The 19,671-nt window shown below is 39.2% G+C and overlaps 1 protein-coding gene and 1 long non-coding RNA gene across 4 annotated transcripts in view; both read right to left on the bottom strand.

Moving 5' to 3' along the window:
• Window positions 1-7,703, bottom strand: part of TRDMT1 (tRNA aspartic acid methyltransferase 1) — a 29,650-nt gene extending 21,947 nt beyond the window's left edge. The window contains exon 1 of one of the 3 annotated variants that reach the window (XM_012571488.5): window positions 7,296-7,703. In XM_012571488.5, coding sequence (XP_012426942.5) covers window positions 7,296-7,359 — 64 coding nt within the window. In that variant the 5' untranslated portion in view covers window positions 7,360-7,703. The other 2 variants (XM_030264600.4, XM_072925488.1) reach the window with 2 other exon arrangements.
• A 9,889-nt stretch (window positions 7,704-17,592) lies between these two features.
• LOC121469426 (uncharacterized) lies at window positions 17,593-19,236 on the bottom strand. The gene is made up of 2 exons (XR_005979436.2): window positions 18,736-19,236; window positions 17,593-18,612 (listed from the first exon to the last, which is right to left on the bottom strand). It is a non-coding gene; the product is annotated as an uncharacterized lncRNA (long non-coding RNA).
• Window positions 19,237-19,671: the final 435 nt, after the last annotated feature.

Genomic DNA, 19,671 nt, shown 5'->3' with positions numbered 1-19,671 from the left:
ACTAAACACAATACCTTCACTGAGGCTTTTTATCCAAGAAGACGGGTTGTGGTTACTGTCACAGCTGCAGGCAGAGAAGTGCCCCTACCTCCTGATACCCGAGATCAGTATCAACCACCAGGATATTTACATTATGGTCGGCATTACAAAGCCTCCGAAGAAACACAGGCAACTTTAAAAAAACTTTTGTAAACCAAAAGAAACAAGGCAAATAGCCACATGCCTTCGAATAATCTATAAATATGCTCAAGTAACACATTAACAAATGACCTTACAAGACACCGTATGAATTACTGCTAGTCAGCTAATTATTTACAGTTTGAGAAGATGAAAGCCCAACTGGAATGATCCCAGTAGATTTAATTTTGAATAATGCAGTAACCATCCATCCACTATCTTTCAGGTTTTCAAGGCTGTCTTAGTCAAAACTAAGATGAAAGAGAAATCTGGGTATTGAAAAATCTGTAGCAGACATTTTAGCAAGGACCAAGCTGGTTCTTCCAGGTTTATTTGATGCAATCGAGGGCAAAAAGATAAGGTTTTTCACAAGATAAATACTTACAGACCATTAAGGGTCAACATACAAATCATTATTTGCCATTACTGTCTTGACCTTTTGACCAGAAGTTGTAACTGAGAACTAAATACAGGTGTATCCACAAGAACAATAGCATGACTACACCTGAGATTACAGAACAGGTAAGTTAACACTGACACCTAGCGTGAAAAGAAAGCTGGATGAATGCCTCAATTTACAAACATATGCAAGAACCAACACTCTCATCTTCCTAAAACAAAGCTGCAGCATCTAAGTAACAGGAACAAACTTCCAAGACTGTTAAAGAGACTGCTTTTCTCACTCACTACTTCAGTTCTTAAAACATATTGTCCTAACAAGCTAACTCTTACTGTGTTTTCCAGGTAATCCAGAAGAAAAATAAAATTTAAAAAATCAAGACCCTCAAATTATTATCTAAATTAACAGATAGTTTAAAAAGGGCAATTGGGAAGGCAAGCTGTGTGCTTTCTCTCATAGCTCATGATTCAGACACTCTTTTTTTTACTGCCATCCATTCAATATCTCCCTGCACACATACAAGCAAAAATAGCTGAGGACTTCACAGGCCCAAAAGCCTGGGGATACTGGAAGAGAGCACACAGCTAATAGTAACCTATTGGATCTCCTTGCAATACAATGTTCAGTCTAAACCAGAGATGTAAACCAGCATGGAAAATGGACAGGAACTTTTCTTGAAGTATTCCACCTGAGATCCTCTCTTCCTAATTCAAACACTGATAACTTTTTCAAAGCTTCTCCTCCTTTTCATTTCAAAGTTGCAGATCACTTGGGAATTCCTGTTATGGAATACACTCCCTCTAAAAGCTGATTAAGCGTATTTGTATGGAAATGCCCTGGAAACACATGAACGAGCTCAAGCAGACAAGCAGCTCTCACACATCCAACCTAACAAAGAAAAGCTTGTGTAAATTTCAAACAATGCGAAAATGTAACATTTTTAAAGAACTTCTCCTGAAAGTTAAATAACATTACGTCAAACTGTGATATTCTGCTTTTCTATAGCAATTACATTTACTACTTGAAAATTACTATAAGGAATGCACCATAAAAAAAGCCTGAAAGCAGAATCTAAGAAAAACAGAATCAACACTGTGTTTAACTATCCCCACTGACAAAAGGCACAAAACCAACTCAGGAATCGCTGACTTGGTGGGATGTTAAATCAACTCCCCAAAATACATAGCAGAACTTCAATATATACACATACACAGCTCTGGGGATTTTTTCATCTCCCTCAATAAAGTACATCCAATTTTCAAAACAAAGACATTTAAGAGAATTACGACAATGCAGAAAACAGTATCATTTTATTCAGACTAAAGAAAAAATAATACACATATCCTAAGTGAAACTAAGAGGCTGCTGGAATACATGATTTGCAGGATTCCTCAACACCAGTCTTTGAACTGAGACTTTTCATTTCTGAGCAAGATGAGTTCAAATAGCTCAAATGGAAGCCACAGACATGATGAGAAGTTACTGAGGGAGGTGTTACAACTTATTTTTACGCCGACTAGATTTTAGTATTTTCTCTTGGCTGAAAGCAGGTGAAATCAAAATTGTATCATCCTATTAGTAATGTATTAAAAGCTTAAAACCTCTTGGGACACAGACAACAGAAAACTCTTTGACTGTTACTTAAACTGTCTAAAAAGGCAGCAATCACTCTTTGGGTCCCAGTTCTCTACTGAATACACAATGCTTACAAAGCCCTTTCAGCTATGGAGTTGTCATTCTTGAGGGAAAGGGACACTGCTGTAAGGACTGGAAGGTGATGCATCTGAAACAAAGACAGGATGTGTGCATTAGCTTCTGATTTGAAAAAGTAAACCCAAAGAGTGTCACCTTCAAAGGCCAGAAATAAAATTTCTGACATTACAATATCTGTCCGTTTCCTCTTTAGAATTGATTCCTTTGTCATGTGTTTCTGCAGACTTTGAAATTAACATAGATCTGTTTATATTCACTACTGTACTTTTGCAATAGAGTCATCAATGTCAACAGAATACATGAAATACACTGTGTTATAGCAAGAGTAGTGGTAAATTGTAGTATATTGGAAAATAGGATCCAGAACAATTATCTATTCTGACAGGTATATGGAAACAGATGGAAAAAGGAAGATTAGTCACAAGTTTTGTCAGTCCCATTTCCTTTTAAAACAGAGAGCAAAGATTTAATTTCTGAGTTGTCAGTTCTTGGCTGAAATGATTAGGCTGAACTGTCCATGGCTACAGTCAACATGACTATCAGTAAACTCGATACTTGGTTCCTGCAGAACACTTAGTAACTCCCTTCACTGCTCTATTTTTAAAGGATTCTATCATGTTAAGCCATATAAACTTTATAAACTTACATTATAGCACAACTGGTACCATCCTGTGCTACAATGAGCTGTATTTTGGAGAAGCATTAAATTGAGTTTAGGTGTAAAAACTTGCTCAAACCAGCAATCTTTTGTTTTGCATTGTGCTGAATGCCAAAGCCAGTTTTGCCTCCTTGGCCTCTCCTGGTGGGATAGCTTTGCCCAGTGTAAATACACACACCAGTTTACTGTGCTGTGCAATTCACAGAGTCAATCAACTAAAATGAACAAACACACTTGACAGAGCACAAGAGACAAAAGCTGTTACTCTGTAAAATTGAAATATAACAATTGCAGAGGAAAAATATCACCAACTTCATCACTGCGAATTTATGGTATTTTTTTAGAATATGTCCTTTAGTGTTTCATGCAAGAAGACTTTTTTCAGGGACCTGGCAGATTACAAATGCTTGTGGCAGAGACATGGAACCCATTTTTCATGGGAAAACTGCCTAAATTAATAAGCCAGTTTAGGTTTGTTTTGGTTGGGAAGGAGGAAGAGCGGGCTGTTTGTTTCATGGAAAGTTACTAAGGAAATGAATATGTAGCCATAGATTTTCTAAAAATAAACCACTATTTTTCACTGCAGAAACTCTGCACTTTATAAAGAACAAATTAATTCACACACACATAAAAAAATTATCATAGATTTAGACATATTTGACTTAAACATCAATCTTGATAAATCCTAAAAGGCTTGGGGTACAGCATGGGAAGAAGAAAGAAATGCACTTTCATCCCTTAGCTGCTTCAGTCTTTCAAGAGCGTGAATATGAACAGACCCACTGATTTCTGACTTTAACTTAGCTGAACTTTACCATCTTTTGATGGCATCTTTATCAAAAGATACCAGCAAAAGATGGTATCTTTTTGCAGGTCTTTGGTTTTAAAATATTATTATAAAGCATTCAAAATCTAAAACCAGAAATTCTACATGTGCTGAATTATCTATAGCTAAAGTACCAACACAGAGCTAGACAATCCCCAAGATTTTTCTTTTTCAGCTTTAGACTGAAACCTATGTCCAGAAACAACTTTCTCTTCACCGTCAAAAAGAATGTGATTAAACTATGAAACTATGTACTCACAACTTCTATGTACTCATTACCAAGAAATACTTACAAGAGACTATAAACTTCCATCAATATGTGAAAACTCAATTATTTTTTACTGTAGGCAAGGACAATCTCAAAACCAATTGCATACTATTTGGTGCCAAATGCATTCTACGTTAATGATAGCTGCCAAAACAACAATCATCTTCATCCTGCAAGCTATCCTACAACTAAGTTTTTGAAAGATCACAGCCAAGAAGGGCATCAAGGTAGAAAACTCAGTGCCAGATTTCCTGAAAAATACCTATATGATAACTGAAACACTGGCAATTTCACAGAAAAGTAGAAAGTTGGACCAGCTGAATTAACCATAACTAACTCCATTACATGGCAGGAACTAGGCTACAAGAACTGCAGAATCCCTTTTGTCGAGCAAGGCTTTTCTGGGATGCTGCCACTAAAATATTACATGCTCCCTTTGTTTTCTACATATTCCTATTATTTTTCTTGGCTTATAGATTCACTAGAAACCATAGTAAGATAATATATTATTATACATAATCATCATCTGTTGTGCATCTGGCTTATGGAAGCATTGGCACAATGGACGCCTTTCTTCCAAACTTCATATTTATATGGAAAAAAAATCCCACAATCCTTCTAATATTTCTGTACATGATTTTAAAGAAGATGCTGAACAATCTGCCACTTGCTAAATGAAGGAAAGGATGGGAGACCTTTTCAAACAGCATGGTTTCATGTACAGATAGAGTCCAAAAACATGTAAGAAACACATTATTAAAGTACTTCCAGCAGAACATTCACTTCTTCTCTGTTTTATTTGCACGTAAAAGCAAACACTTTAATGCCTGTTGACTTTACTTTGTTCCCTCATAAATTGTGTAAGAAAACTGAATCCAGATGTCTAAAGGACTTTATAGCAGGAGAAATTATCAAATGCCCAAGTACATTTCTGCTCCCAAATGAAATCCAATGCATCAAAACCAGTTTTATATAATAACCTATTATTAAATACTTAACCTAGTGCAAATTTTGTAGGACACCTTTTGGTCAATTTGCCTATTACTTTTAACAAGACTCTAAACAAGATTTTCATCTAGAAGTGTATGGTTTAGACATTTCCTGAGACATAAGCATTTCCCAATGCTTATGGGCTGAACTCTCATAGGCTTCCCAGACACATAAGCATCCAGATTGAAAAATATTATACCAACTGTAATGCAAATAGCTTTGTGTCTAGTCATTTTGCAAATTTCAATTGGTACCTGACCATTTTAAACTAGTTAGGGTCACTTACACAAATAATAAATGTCCTTACTTACAGTCCCTTTATCTGCTTTGGCTGATACCACTACAGAAAAAGCTCAGTTTCACTGTTCATACCTATTGCAATTTCTTCAGTCAAATGCAAATCTGTAAGAAATTACACCAAAGACTGACACTGTATCAGCTTTGTCAGCAAGTTCAGAAACACTAAATGTGGAAGCAAATGTACCTTTCAGGAAATAATAAAGGGGGTTTAGTTAAGTCCTTCAGTCTCCAAACTACACCATTAGGTGACATGATTTCAAGACTTCCTATTTGTAGTAACTATTCGCTGAGGCATCCCTAATTCTTTGTATCTTGGATAAAACTTTACAGTCTTCAGATAATCTAATGAGGCATTCCCAACATTACCACACTTTTAAGTATTTACTGAGTTACAAGTGATGTTTTCCCAGGTGGAAATTCACAGGACATCACATCTAGCATTATAAATTATTAAACATTGCAGCACACTACTGAACTGCCCCAAGACATCCATTATTATGGCAAGAACACAGCTAGATAATTCAGTACAGACTGAAGGAACCACGGCGTAAACTAACTTTTAGGAATCAGTCCACTTTCTGTGGAAATACAGAAATTTCCTGCAATACAACAAACATGGATAGCTTGCCATAACTTCAGGAATCTGGTTACCAAAAAAGCAGCATGTTACCATTAGAGTCTACACCATATAGAAGACATAACACACTGTTTTCATTCTACAAAAACTCCAAAATGTGCAGTTCCAGACAAAGCCATACTTGCCTCTTAATAAAGAATGTCTCTGGAAATAAGGAAAATACATCCTCAAAACAGGTGGCTAGGAACAATGTAGGAAGCTATTTTGTTGTGTATTTATATACATAGAATAAATACATTTAAATCTATTTTATATATTTATGTTCATAAATAAAGCACTTAGACACATTCAAACAAAAATAGGATAGTAGGAAAAAATGTTACTTTGACAACTGTGAGTGTGTTTCAAGTAAATAAATGATGCTAAACAGATTTCAGTCCATAAGCATACCCTTAATATTCCATAGCTCCCTAGAAAAATAGCAAGACAAGGCAAGTTTCCACCTGATGTTTTTATGACAATGCTCTCTGCTAATGCTCCTGAAGAATGAAAGATTTGAAGGATTGTAGTTACAGTTAAAATTGTTATCGTAAGCTATACTTATCATAAGTGATTATCCTAAGTTCTACTAATGCGTGTTGAAACATGGACTTCAAAGTAATAAGGTCCAGGGTACTTTTCAACGGAAATCAATAACCCTAACTCAATTTTTAATTTGGGGAAGCCAATTCACAGAGAGTCTCCAGGATCTGCTGAAGGTCACCGGGGCAATGTTTTAACAATTCAGCAAATTGAGCTCCAGGGTTCCTTCTGCCAGATCAAAAACTCACCTGGGAACACCGCTAGTGTGAACTCCCTATACCAGCTGAAATTCCACATTTAATTTTCATGTTTATAAAATGTTACACTAGCCTCAGATGGTCAGGCTCGCTCACACTGGAACATGGCTCAGCTGTTCACCTAACTATGGCCTATGAAAACCAAGTACACGTGCATGCTAGTGGGAAACCCTGGCTCCTGTGGTTATCACCTTGGGCATTACAGCGATCCCCATCCGCAGCAGGGGTGTCTCTGTATTACACAGAGCACATAATAATAAACACAAAATCACGGCCCCTGCAGAAGCAGCTGCCTGGGCCAAACAAGGAGCAGGGATCCCTAATTCCAGTCCCAACGTGCTCCTGGGTACCTGGTGCCACACGCCGGACTGGGCCAGGGGCTATGGGAGAAGAGGGGCCACCTTTGTCCGCCCCATCGGCAAGAGAGAAGCACCCTGCACTGTCCCCACTTCCTCAAGGCGGGGCCCTCTCGAGAAGGAGAGGATGGAGCCCCCGAGGGCGGGGTGCCCGGGCGGGGCGGGCAGGACGGAGCCCCGCGGGCCGGTACCTCTGAGGGCCTGGTGCATCCCGCCGATGCCGCTGTACAGCTCCAGCACCCGCAGCGCCGCCATGCTCGGCCCGCCGCTCCGCCCGCCGCTCCCGAGCACCGCCCGCCCGTTCCGCCGCGCTTCCGTTCCCCCGCCCGTCCCGGCCTGCGGCGGCTTGCTGGTCGCTCGGGGAACCACGGGCGGGATCGGCCCCGCGGGACGAGGCACCCCCGGCCCTGCCGCCCCCGAGGTGCCCGTGGGGCGGCGGCTCCGCCACCTGCGCCCTCCTGGCAGTGAGGGGGCGGAGAGGGACCCGCTGCCCGCCGTGGCCCCCTGAGGGTCAGGCCGAGCCGGGGCGGCCGGCGCAGGGAGCGATGGCTGGGCGGGTGCCACAGGGGCTCGTCCTCATGAGGGGAGGCGTGTGCGGCTGCTGCCGGGGCCTGGCGGTGCCACGGGCCCGGCGGGCCGGAGTTAGGCGTACGGCGATGTTTTCGGAAAGTCCTTTCGCAGCCCGCACAGGAAAGAAGGAAATTACTGATGAAACTGCTCTCATTTGCACCAACGCTTCTTGCTAAATTGAGAAGGAAGACACTGCTCAACGACACTGTTGCCCCTGAAAAGTGTCCGGTCTCTTAAACAAATATATATATATATATATATATATATATATATATATATATATATATCTGTGTGTGTGTGTTCATATATCCAGTCTTGTAAACAAATATATATATATATATGTGCGTCTGTGTATGTATGTACATATATATGTATCAACCACAGTAAATGCGTCACAGACTGTTGCATGGGTTACCCACCACAGTCAAGCAGACACTCACCTACACCTCAGTTTGCAGATTCAGATTGTAAAGTGAAGATGAAATATTAAAAAAAAAAAAAAAAAAAAGCACCCAAACCAAACCTGAACATGTTTCTCCACTAGTTTCTTTATTTGATTATATTGTTGTGGAGCCTTTAAGAAACCTATCAAAAACAAGGTGGGTTTAAGGAATAGTTATTTTTCTTTAGAAGCTGCCTCATACAGCATGTCATAGTAGCTCCCACCACTTGACTTACAGTGGGGGAAGAATTTTTAGCTGAAACTGGGGGGCAAAAAAGGAGGTAAATTGCTGCCTTTCAATGCACTCCTCCAAAATACAGGATGCATGACCTGTGGAAAACAGTGAAATTAGAAACAAAATTTCAAAGTAAAAATATCAGTCCTTGCCAGTTTTTTTTCAAAATAGTGCTGTCATTCACCTGGATCTTCATTATCAGTGTCTAGGGCTGCTGCTTTATTTGTCAGCCATAGGAAGGTGATTAAAACAAGAAATGCAAGTCTATATCTAGCCTACACCACTTGAAAGGAAGTGCAGCAGCTGAGACACCAGAGGAGAGCAGCAGGCTTTGCAACCAGGTGCATGCAGGTTTCCTGCATTGGTGGTTGATGGAGAACTGAGAAAGTGGAATTACATGGTGCAACAAAACTAAAAATGTGCTTGGTGGAGAAAAAGTCATGGGACAAAGATGCTGAAGGCTCTGAAGAAAATTGGTCAAGATGATTAAGATGGGTTACAAAGAGCAAAGTTATTATCAGCTAAGAAGATACACTTTAATAGAACCCATTCAAGATATAGATGCAAGGTGAAAATAAAGAAAAAAGTGACTTTTAGACTATTGAAATCAGTAAAGCCAATTAATGAGTTTGAGTTTCTTGTCTTACTATTCCCATAACCTACAGATTACAGCAATGTCAGATACTGTGACGAGTGAGAGCTGTAGTCAGCCAGAAACAGTTGATTTATTTGGAGCTACCTAGTACCTGGAGCAATTAATAACAGACAGGAAGACAAGGCTGAGACCTGTTTTTTCTTCTTTCTCTGCCTCAAAGGTATTTTTGCCATTCATACACAGGAAAATTGGAGTCATATGGAAAAAGCAGCAGCGATGTGTCTGCTGTGCGGGTTGGTGGCATTAGAACATTCCCAGCTCAGGGGAAATCCTCCACCTACTTCCTCTTCCAGTGTAGTAAACTGGAGAATATGATCAACATGCCTCCACTCTGGCAACAAAAAAAAAAAATTAATAAGCTAGATTGGGAATTTATTGGCTTCCTCTTGTAAAGAATGGGAAGAACCTAAACTTCCATAGTACTCATTTTTAAACAACTGGCAGCAGTCACTTTCATAATTCTATATGACTGTGGCTGCCCTAACCTGGTTGTCATTATAAATTGACAGCTGCAAAAAGAACCAAAATGAAAACAGGGAATCTGGAAGCAGTTACTTGTAGTGTTCTTCATTTTAAAAATGTAAAGTCAACAAAATAATAACCATACTTTCTTGATCCAAATTTAGATAATAGTATTTAAGGCATGCTGCTTATTTCAGACAGGAGCAATGGCTCAGAAGTGCTGAGATCCATGGCCACTCATATCTTGCTTCTCACAGGAAAACCTGGAATGATGGCAGAGTTAGGGTGAGCCCTGTGAAAGCAATTGTTCATCCTTCACTCAGAAAATCTTGCTAATTTGTGCTGCCATTGTCATGGGGAAAGCTAAATGTTGCTCACACATTGTCTTGTGACCCCAAAGCAGCCACGTCTGCAAAATTTCCCAATTGGATCTCTCTGACTTACTGAAATTTGGGTATTGTGACAGCTCCTTTTTACTCTTCTCCATGCAAATAGGATGGATAGGATTCCTGTAAAACTCCATGACCATTAAATTTTATTAACAGAAGAGATTAATAGCAGAGTTGAAGTCCAAAGTCCAACTCTGGACTCCGCACTTTTTAGGACACAAGTATGGGCTGTTTCATGTATCAATTATGGCTCCACAATGTAGTTGGGTTTAAATAACAAATGGAAGGCTTTTCTAAAATGATGTTAATTTATTCTTAATGGGTACATCTACAGAACTATGATATTGCATTGATGAAACAGCTATTTGCTTGACTCTAATATATTTATAGTAAAATCTATTTTAAGCAAACCAATCTTTTAATGATATTTTTAAAGTTGGGGACATAAGCATGTGATCAGCATTTTCACTGAGACAGCTTTGAAAACTCCTGCCTCCTACCAACTAGCATCGTTTCCTCAATGCAGAAGTTTCTGGAGTTTGGCCACATCTCTGATGAGCGGTATGATACAGATAATCATGCTAGGTCTGAAATTGTTGCCTTGGTAATCAACAAACATCCAGTGAAACAGCTACATGTGGTTAGAGGAACACGAAACCACTGCAATATTTTCGCTTCTCAAAAGTCTTCAGAATTGTTAAAAACGTTACAATTAGCAATGCTGCACAAGAACATCACAGAAACATGCCCCCTTCCTTAAGAATCTGCATTGTACTTGGCAACTGAAAAACAAAATTACAAAATATGAATGGACCATGTAATCTTGTCCTCAAAGTGAGAAGAAAAGATTTTCACTGCTCTGTTTCTATAATTCAAAAAAAGGCACACAAAACTCCATAAGCAGTTACACATAAGGCTCCTCCCTGCCCTCCCGTTAGCAGCAGAGCAGAGCAGCAGGGCTCGCCCCCAGCTGTGACAGGAGCTGCCAGTCTGCAGTGCCTGTCACTGGGTTTTGTCGAGGCCATGAATGTAACCCCTCAGCACAAGGCTTCGTGATGAAAGGTAGTGGACTTGAAGCTGGGAAGTGTTTGTGAGCATTTCCTCTACATTCAAAAATTTGAGAGAGAGAGCAGAGAAAACCTCCCTCTGCTCGTACACCGGATGTTTGAAAATGCCTTCATGGTGGTCAGCCAAAACTTTGTAAAAGCAAATATCAATGCTGATGGCTGAACAACAAAAAATGCTTCTTCTCTTCAAAGGTCTGATATAACCTACTAAATACCCAAGTTAGGATCAGGAAGAGAATACAAACATCTCTGCTGTCTGGAAGGGAAGCTCATATTCTGGGGCAGAAATCACTGTGGCCAGGAAAGAATGTGAGGCATTTCATACCCTTGCAATGCAACCAGTGAATTGAAAAAAAAATCACTGAGAGCATATGGCATCAATTATTGTTTCCATAACCATTGGCCCAGTAGGTTACTAATAAAACTGAAAACCTTTTGCAGTTTATCAAAGTCTATCTTTATCGGATGTTATGTTTCAGAAGGGTATTTGTCAGAGGTGATTTCTGCTGAAATGCTGCTCAGTAAAAGTAGCTGTCGACCACAGAGGCGGTGCTTCCAGGAAGCCAGCTGGGTTGCGCCTGTATGGCTGAGGAAGTCTATGATTTTCATTTATAATGCCATGCATCTGCAAGACTAGAAATGAAAACCACATCAAACTAGGTTTGTCAGCCTCTCCCAACACATTTTCTAAGAACTCTATACCAGGGAAATTTATGTAGCTGAAATTATTTGGAAGAGTGATAAGACACAAACATTTTTAACCTTTTGCTTTTCAAATATATTAATAGCTCCATTTTAGGATTTTATTTTAAGGTTTAGGGGCTAGGTATATACTCTGTCAGGAATAAGGAATAAAAAGACATTGCTTCTCTAATTAAATCTTTACTTTTCTGGCTTAAATACATTTAAATCTAAATAAATCTGGCTTGTTTGTTACCTTTGGCCTGCAGTGGTTACCCGGGATGGATGAGAGGCATATGTTAACATTATGTTATTGGCTTTCTTACACATTCCGTGCTTGCCAAAAATAAATTTATAAAAAACTATATAGTCGCTGGATTGAACCAAACTGACTCAGAGCTCTTTAAGGTCCCTGCAGTCAGGCAAAAGATTGCTGGTGCAATGAATGCATTTTGACTTAGACCTTTGAAGGGTGACAGCAGGCACCGAGCCAGGCATTTGTTAAAGGGGGATCAGTTCAGGATGAGGTAATGGCGTGGGAGATCCCAGCTCGCTTGCAAGGGCAGGAGGAAATGATGTGGTGCCTCCTGCGATCTCAAAGGGAGGGGAGGGGAAATGAAGGAAAAAAAGAAAGTGCAGACGGTGAGCCTGGATATGCCTCTTAACTTCTTGCTTAAGGCAAGAATTTTCACCTGCAGTATCCCTGTATGATTTGCATAACTTATACTGTGCAAACTGAAAAAGACTTGTAGCTGTATGTCATTGTTGGTCACACTTTCTGATCACAAGGCCATCTAGTATCCCCTACAGCTTTTGTACACTGCAGTTTTGTCTTTTAAGGAGATCAGCCCCTGCCCAAACTGTTGGTTTTTTTTTTTTATTCAGTCCATGTGGTGAGTTTAATCTCTGACTATGAGTAGCATTATTTAGCACAGGAAATGAGATCTGGCATGGTGGTAGGATTTCACCAGAAGGGTATTTTCTCCGAAGAGAAAGAGAACCTTTAATGCAGCCATAGCAGAGCTGTAACTGTGGCCCTGCTGAGCGACCTTCAGATTAGATTAAACCAAATTCTATACAGTGAGTACTATAAAATCTGCCCAAGAAGCTGAGCACTTGGTGCCTAGGCAGCACAGACATGTCTTCCACCCTGGTTCTATTGCTAGCATTTGCAAATGAGTTACTTTGATGCTATTTGATGAGTTACTTTAAAGCTATTTGATATCAGTTATGGATTGCAATTGCAAAAGTTACTGTACTTAAAAATTCTCTTTCTGGCATTGGAAATGTTTACAGATATCTGTCAAACACACCAATATAACATTTGCCCAAAAGTCTCTTGGAAAGTAGTTTATAATAAAAAACAGAGTTGAAGAAGTTGTTAGATTTCATAAGGATAAACTGAAATAAAAGATAAATTGAAAAGTTATTGTGAAAAAAAATCTAGGAAAAATGTAACAGTGTCCTTTTTGGCTGCTTTTGGGGCCCGTTCCCCTTTCCCCTTTGCCTCAACTAAGAACAAAAGCTTTAGATTTTTCTAAAGTTGAAACAAGCATTTTTTAGAAAAAGGACTATGAAATTAAAATGTTATTTTTACCAAAACAGCTTGGAGAGAGAAGCCCCAAAAAGCCTAGCCTAAAAGGACCAAGAAAGCCTAAAATAGTTCTTTCTGAAGAAGAGAAATCTTCTTGCACAATACATATGCCAGAACCAAGTAGCAGTGTCAAAATTTAGCAGTAGGGAGTTGGGCTTACTTAAAACTCCAGCAAATATGTTTCACATAATTCACCAGAAAAATACAATGGGAGATTGTTGGAATTGTCCATTGGGAACCCTGCGTGTCAGATGAAGTCCCTGAGGATGATTTTATCACAGTTTTGGTGCCACATCAGATGTAGCACTCATCTTCAACAGTATAGGACACTGAGGACACTGTTGTTCAAAACCTAACAATATTAAACTCAAGTAATTAATTAACCTAACCTGTGTATAATTCACATTGTCATTGACAGTCCAGGCATTATCTATACTATTGTAGTACAGTAGTATTGTGTCCTTCATCAGTGGGATTGCTCTCAAGATTCCTATTGATATGACAGAAGTTGATTGTTTTCAGAATACAACTGCAGGTCAGTGGCATTACCATATTCAGGGAAAACCATGCCTCTCCCTTTGAAATATCCTGACATCTGATCTGTATATTCTTTCATCCTGATGTGCTGGACTTACATGGTAGTTCTGGTAAATTCTGTCAGGAGTTTATAAAAATGCCTGATTCATGTCAAATAAACAGCTACAAACACTGACAAAAGTCTGAGTTAGTAAAACTGAAACATCTACAAAACTCCTGAATAGTTGTCAGGTCCTTCTCCTGTCATCCTACACATGCTCTTTCCCACCTGGTATGTGTATTGGACCATATACAAGACCAAATTCCTAAGGAAAATTTCAGTTAGACAGCGAATTGTCTTTGTATTGGGAAACAGAACACTGTTCCACCTGAAAAGGTATGGACACCTCTGCTCTTCCAGACATTTGCTCTCTTCCTTCTCCATCCATACGCATATTCTCTTCTGTATTTAACTAATTTTCCACTCAATTCCTTATGGCCCACAATATATTATGCATCTTAAATCTGGATCATCTTCCCTCCTTAATTCCAACTGCTTGAAAATTAGGCATAGAGCTGGCATGTAAAAACTCGGTCTTCTCAGCTTTGGGGTGTGTGCAGCGCCGCCTCTTCCCTTGGAAAGGAACCAATTAATCCCAGAATGGCTAACACAATGTATGCTCAGTTTATGAGTCTCATTGGAACCAAGGATTTGGCACAAGCACTTGGACTGAGGAATCCACTAAAAACTTGGCCTTCAAGGAGCTAGTACTGTTCTGCTTGTCCTGGGCATCTCAAAGGAAGAATGGAACAATTGCTGCACGCAATTAATGATTCCATTGCTGTGTCCTGCCTCTTCCTCAGAAATACCATTTCCTGGTATATCATGGCAAGAAAACATTATCCTATTTGTGCTTTGTGTAAGTGATGGAACTGGGGGAGAGAAAAGAATGAAATCACTACTCAGATTAAATTGTTTTTTGGCTAGAGGAGCTCTTTAAGCAGTTTGAGTTGAAAAAGCTTGGCCAAAAAGTAGTAGTAAATGTTTAACTGACAGGGTTTGCTAATGGCTTACAAGAATCACTTCTTTCAGATTTTCCCAAGGAAAGAATGGATGGATGGATGGATGGATGGATGGATGGATGGATGGATGGATGGATGGATGGATGGCTCGTCCTTGAAAAAGTTTGCAATCTCAAAATTTAAAACAGTGAACCAAGACAGGGCTTCCCATTGTAATGTGGCAAGTAACTGTTCATCCACGCTGTTGACTTCTACTTGGATCAACAGTTTGCTGCAGGAATTGCAATCTAGTGCTGAGCAAGGCCAAGATGGTCAGCAGTGTGGCAAAGGACAGAAAGAAGCTACATACACTATGCATTTTGCATAGATTCTCCTGAAAACTTGAGCTGCTTAAATCAAATATTTCATCTGATATTTATGATCCTTATAAACTGCCTATCATGATCCTTGAACAATTTATTGGTCTTTGATAATATACAAATTTCTTGAAACAAGGATGTGAAGAGATAAAATTTCAAATTATCTATTTTGGGGCACCCAAAATCAAGACTGAGACACTTTGTGTATTCTGCAAATTGGTTCTGCTTAAAGAGTTTCAGGTTGAGCATTGAGCCTTAAACTATGCCAAACCTCTTCTCAGTTTGGAAAACCTCATTCTGTATGTCCCAGTCATTGCTAATTATTGCTGCCATTCAGCAGTCAGTGCTATTGCTGTTAAATGAAATGAGACAGGGTGTCATTCTTAATTTGAATTTTTTTTTTTTAAGGGATGGATTATATAAATTACTATACTTGTCATAGAGCTTAAAAACTTCTCTTCTCTTCTCTTCTTGTTCCTAGAGGTGTGCATGGTGTTTGAGACAACCTCAGGACACAGGACTGTAGTGGCTTTGAAAATGATCAAGTCATTTGGTACAGAAATGTCATATTTTGATACAGAAAACTTCCTATTCTGGCAATTATAAACCATAGTAGAGGCACCTAATGCATGACAATAATAATTCTTTGGAAATGTAAATTGTGCGATGGGGTAGCTTGACTCATGGCCAAATCACTTCCTTAATTATGAAACCCCTGCCAGTTTCATATAGTTCATTATAGATTAAAATAGAATATTTTAGACAAACTTGTTTAGTTTTGAGTATAGAGCCTAGTCATTTACTTGAAAAAATCAGCAGCTAGTCATACTAATTTGATATGCTTTGCAGCACTGGTAATGACAATAGGCAACATAATTTAAAAAAAATTTCATAAAAGAATTTGCCAGTTTCTTTATCAAGACAAAAATTAGTCAAGGAGGTTACTCACACAGGGAGAATTCAATGCTGGAACATTTAGATGTTCTGCAGCCTGGTGATATTCAGAAATCCGAATCAGCTTCTCCTAGTCAGAATGCAGGGAAATGGGTTATCAGAGTTCAGAAAAACCATCACTTCCCTGGATGCACTGGCCTTTCTTGGGGGCTCCTCCTTACACTTGGCTCTCAGCTAAAGGGAGGGACTTATTCCAGCTGAAGATTAGAGCCAGAATCCCCCCCTTTTTTTTTTTTTTTTTTTTAAACAGGGATCTTTCTGTTTCAAAAATCATAGCAGTCTCTGTGTTTTTAAGTCAGGTTGAAGGTTTTCTTAGACAATGAAAGCCACAGCAGTCACTCAAGTGATAGGCCAAGCACTTACTCTGGCTGAGTACTACAGAGTATTCCTCCTGTTCAATTGTCTGTAGGGTGTTAAGGGTCTTTTATTTCCTCATGTTAAAATGTGTCCCTATAGCCCAGAGTTTGTTTAATAGCCATGGTGCAGGGGATGCATGAAGGAATGCCTCTACAGCCCCATGCATGCCTGGGCTTACGGATGCTGTATGGTGCTGACACAAAAAATATTGTATTTGCATGGCAGGATGTTTTTTCATCGGTATTTAATATTTATGTGTCTTTCTACACATCTTGGAAGCAGAAACTTTAGAAAAAGGGCATAAATCTGATTAAGAAAAGCATTCACATCTTTTTAGTCAAGATTTATGTAACTGGAAAGCAGATTCAATATTTGGACTAAATTGTTTTCACTTCTTACTGTTTAAATTAAATGGTAAATTTAAAAACTTAAAAATAAGTGAATTCCAGTCTTTTCAGTGATGTTTTCAGACCAACAGATATTTTTGAAAGGAAATAATAGAAATTCTGTCATATGGACTTTTTCGTTTTTAGTACAACTGATATGCAGTACAAAGCCATTCAGGTACCCGTACCTTCTCTCTATGCATATCCACTTTCCCCATTAATGATAGTTACACACAGTACAGGTGCCTTTTTGCTAAATATCTAGGACTTGATTCCATACTTCATTCTTGGCAGCAAAGGAATACATAATTATGTGGGGGGGAAAAAAGGCCTCAAAAAAAAGGCATAAAAGAAAATTTCAGTGTGAACTGAAACTCTTTTGATAAAAATACCTGTTTGATTTTTCAAGAGTGCCATTGGCTTAGCTCTGATTTACTTCTGTAGAGGTGATGCTTTGGGTTGGTCCAGGGCACGACTGTACACTGGAATTGCAAGGGAAGGCATTGCAGTAAACAGCACAGATGACAGCCAGTAGTTTATGAATAATCCCCAATGTGGTGCTGAGTGATGCTCTTAGCTGTCTGTTCTTCATGTCAGAAGTGGTCAAGATCTCCATCAGCCACTGCCTCTGAGAGTTCCATAGCATTTCCCATGAAACTAGACATTACTGTGATTTCATTTCCATTCAAAGTACACTCTCAGTGATGTTTATGGCTACATTGAGACAGAGTCTGTTCTGAGAAGGACAGAAGAGATCTTTTCACATTTCAAGGGAACATGTTTTAATCCCCTAGAGAGTTTGTAATGCAAATGTGCATTAAATTTATTACAGCTTACAAGAAACTAACAGCTTCTTCCATTTGTACATCTGTGTAAATGCCAACCAGCAAAAGGCACTTAAAGGTTTACTGTAGTCCCAACAGCCAACAATACCTGAACATTTCGTAGTGAGACACAGAAATGAGGTAGGTGGCCAAGAGCACATATGCAGCAGTGACATAAACATATGGAAATTACACTTGAAACATGAAGTGGGTGGGTCATATTTACTAAAACAAATACCTTGGATTTTAGAGGCAAAACATTTTCTGAATGAGGATGATTCTTGCATATGTTTGCCATTGAAGGTTTTGTGAAGTATAAGTTGTGCTCTGTTAGGAAAAACAGATGGGGCACCAGTACACCTTTAAAAAACAGTCTAGCAAAGCTATCAGTATTTCTGAGTACAGCATCTTTAATCCATGAAATTGTTGGTTATGTGCTGTTTTGCTTTTTGCCTGCAAGTATGTACTTCTGTGCCAGGGCTCTAACAGCTTACAGCTCAAACTTGATGGCTTAAATAGAGCTTTGAGAGGGCTGGGCAGCAAACAGCGTCCAGGCTGGGCTTTGGGAACCCTTAGCCTCAGGAATGCTGCGTGACCTCTGCCTCTTATTCAGTGGGTGAATGGAATGAGCTGTAGCCCGGGACTTATACTGCAAGCACTTCAGTAGCTCAACCTTGTCAGCTTCCTTTGCTTGACTCAGCTTCAGTAAACAAAAGAAATTAAAACCTCAAGGACTTACATTTAGATACAAACTGCATTTCTGCACTTCTGGTTGCCAACAGAATGAAAGCAAAGCAGAATTTCCTTCAAAAATCCAAGATCTTTAATAAAATACATAGGTTCACATCCTTCCTTGTAAAGTACATTACCTGAAGTCAACAGTAGTTGACTAGTGTGAATTGGGGTGTGAAGATTACCTTTTTCTCTACCCACTGTTCATGTTCAGGTTTATCAGAACTTCCAGTGAAGCTAGTTCTTCCTGCAGGACTGCAAGCTAAAAAGAATCAAAAATCAATGGTAGTTTTGCATTACCTAAGTGCTGAAGCAATACATTACAGATAATGTCTGCAATGTATCACACACTTCCCATAGCAGAGAGAAAAAAGATGCCCCTTACCTGATGCATCAGTGCAAAATCTCAGAATGTGAGTCGTGCTTTGGCCACTCAAGTTGCAAGTTTTCTAAATGGCAGAGATTCTGTCATCTTCTTTAAGCAATCTCTGCATCCATGCTGAAATAATCTGCTATTAAAAGTTTTTCTCTGTTAACTTTTATGCCATTCCTATTGACCTGTACTACCTACATCACTCTTTTCCATTGCTGGTAGTCCAATTTTGATAGTAAAATTGCTCTGAAAACACTGGGATTTTTGTCTGGCCTTTTATTTTACATATGTATTTGCAGATCATAGTTAATGAATAATTATAATTTTGCCAGGTGCTCTCCTAAGACTCTGACCATGCACCTACCAAAATGAATAGCAAAGTCTGTTGGGCACAACAATGGAGAAAACAAACCTCTGTTAAAATCTAGTCTGATTCTATCCTAGTTATTTTTCAGGAGCAAGATCCTGAATGCAGCAATTTCAATAATGTACTGTCCACACACAAAAAACCAGAAAAAACCCAAACAAACAAACAAAAAACAAACAAACAAACAAAAAAAAAACCCTACAAACCACCACCAAAAAGAGCCCAACTAAATTAGTCCTGGGATCATTGTTGCAAAAATGGCAGAATTAAGCCTTAGGCATGTAACTGCTTACCCAGCTACAAGGAAAACATATTTAACATGTAATGTTCACGTCTTAATCACAGGAGCTGAGATTGCTATCCTGGGAGGCAGCTAAAGAAAACACACACATTATTTTTCTGGTTGTTTATTTTGAACACTTTGGCAGCCCTTGGTAATAGCATAATTTTCCCCTGGTCTTACTCTTTCAGAAAGCTCTTAGAAAGATACCTAGATAAATATACATCGTACCTATAGAGGGGTTTTAGTGGGTTATTCGGAGTATATTGCCAGGCCTGTGCCATTAAACTTGCCAACCCCT

This window comes from Taeniopygia guttata, chromosome 2, assembly GCF_048771995.1.
Source record: "Taeniopygia guttata chromosome 2, bTaeGut7.mat, whole genome shotgun sequence".
NCBI classification, from domain to species: domain Eukaryota; kingdom Metazoa; phylum Chordata; class Aves; order Passeriformes; family Estrildidae; genus Taeniopygia; species Taeniopygia guttata.
This window is presented reverse-complemented; position numbering and strand designations above follow the sequence as displayed.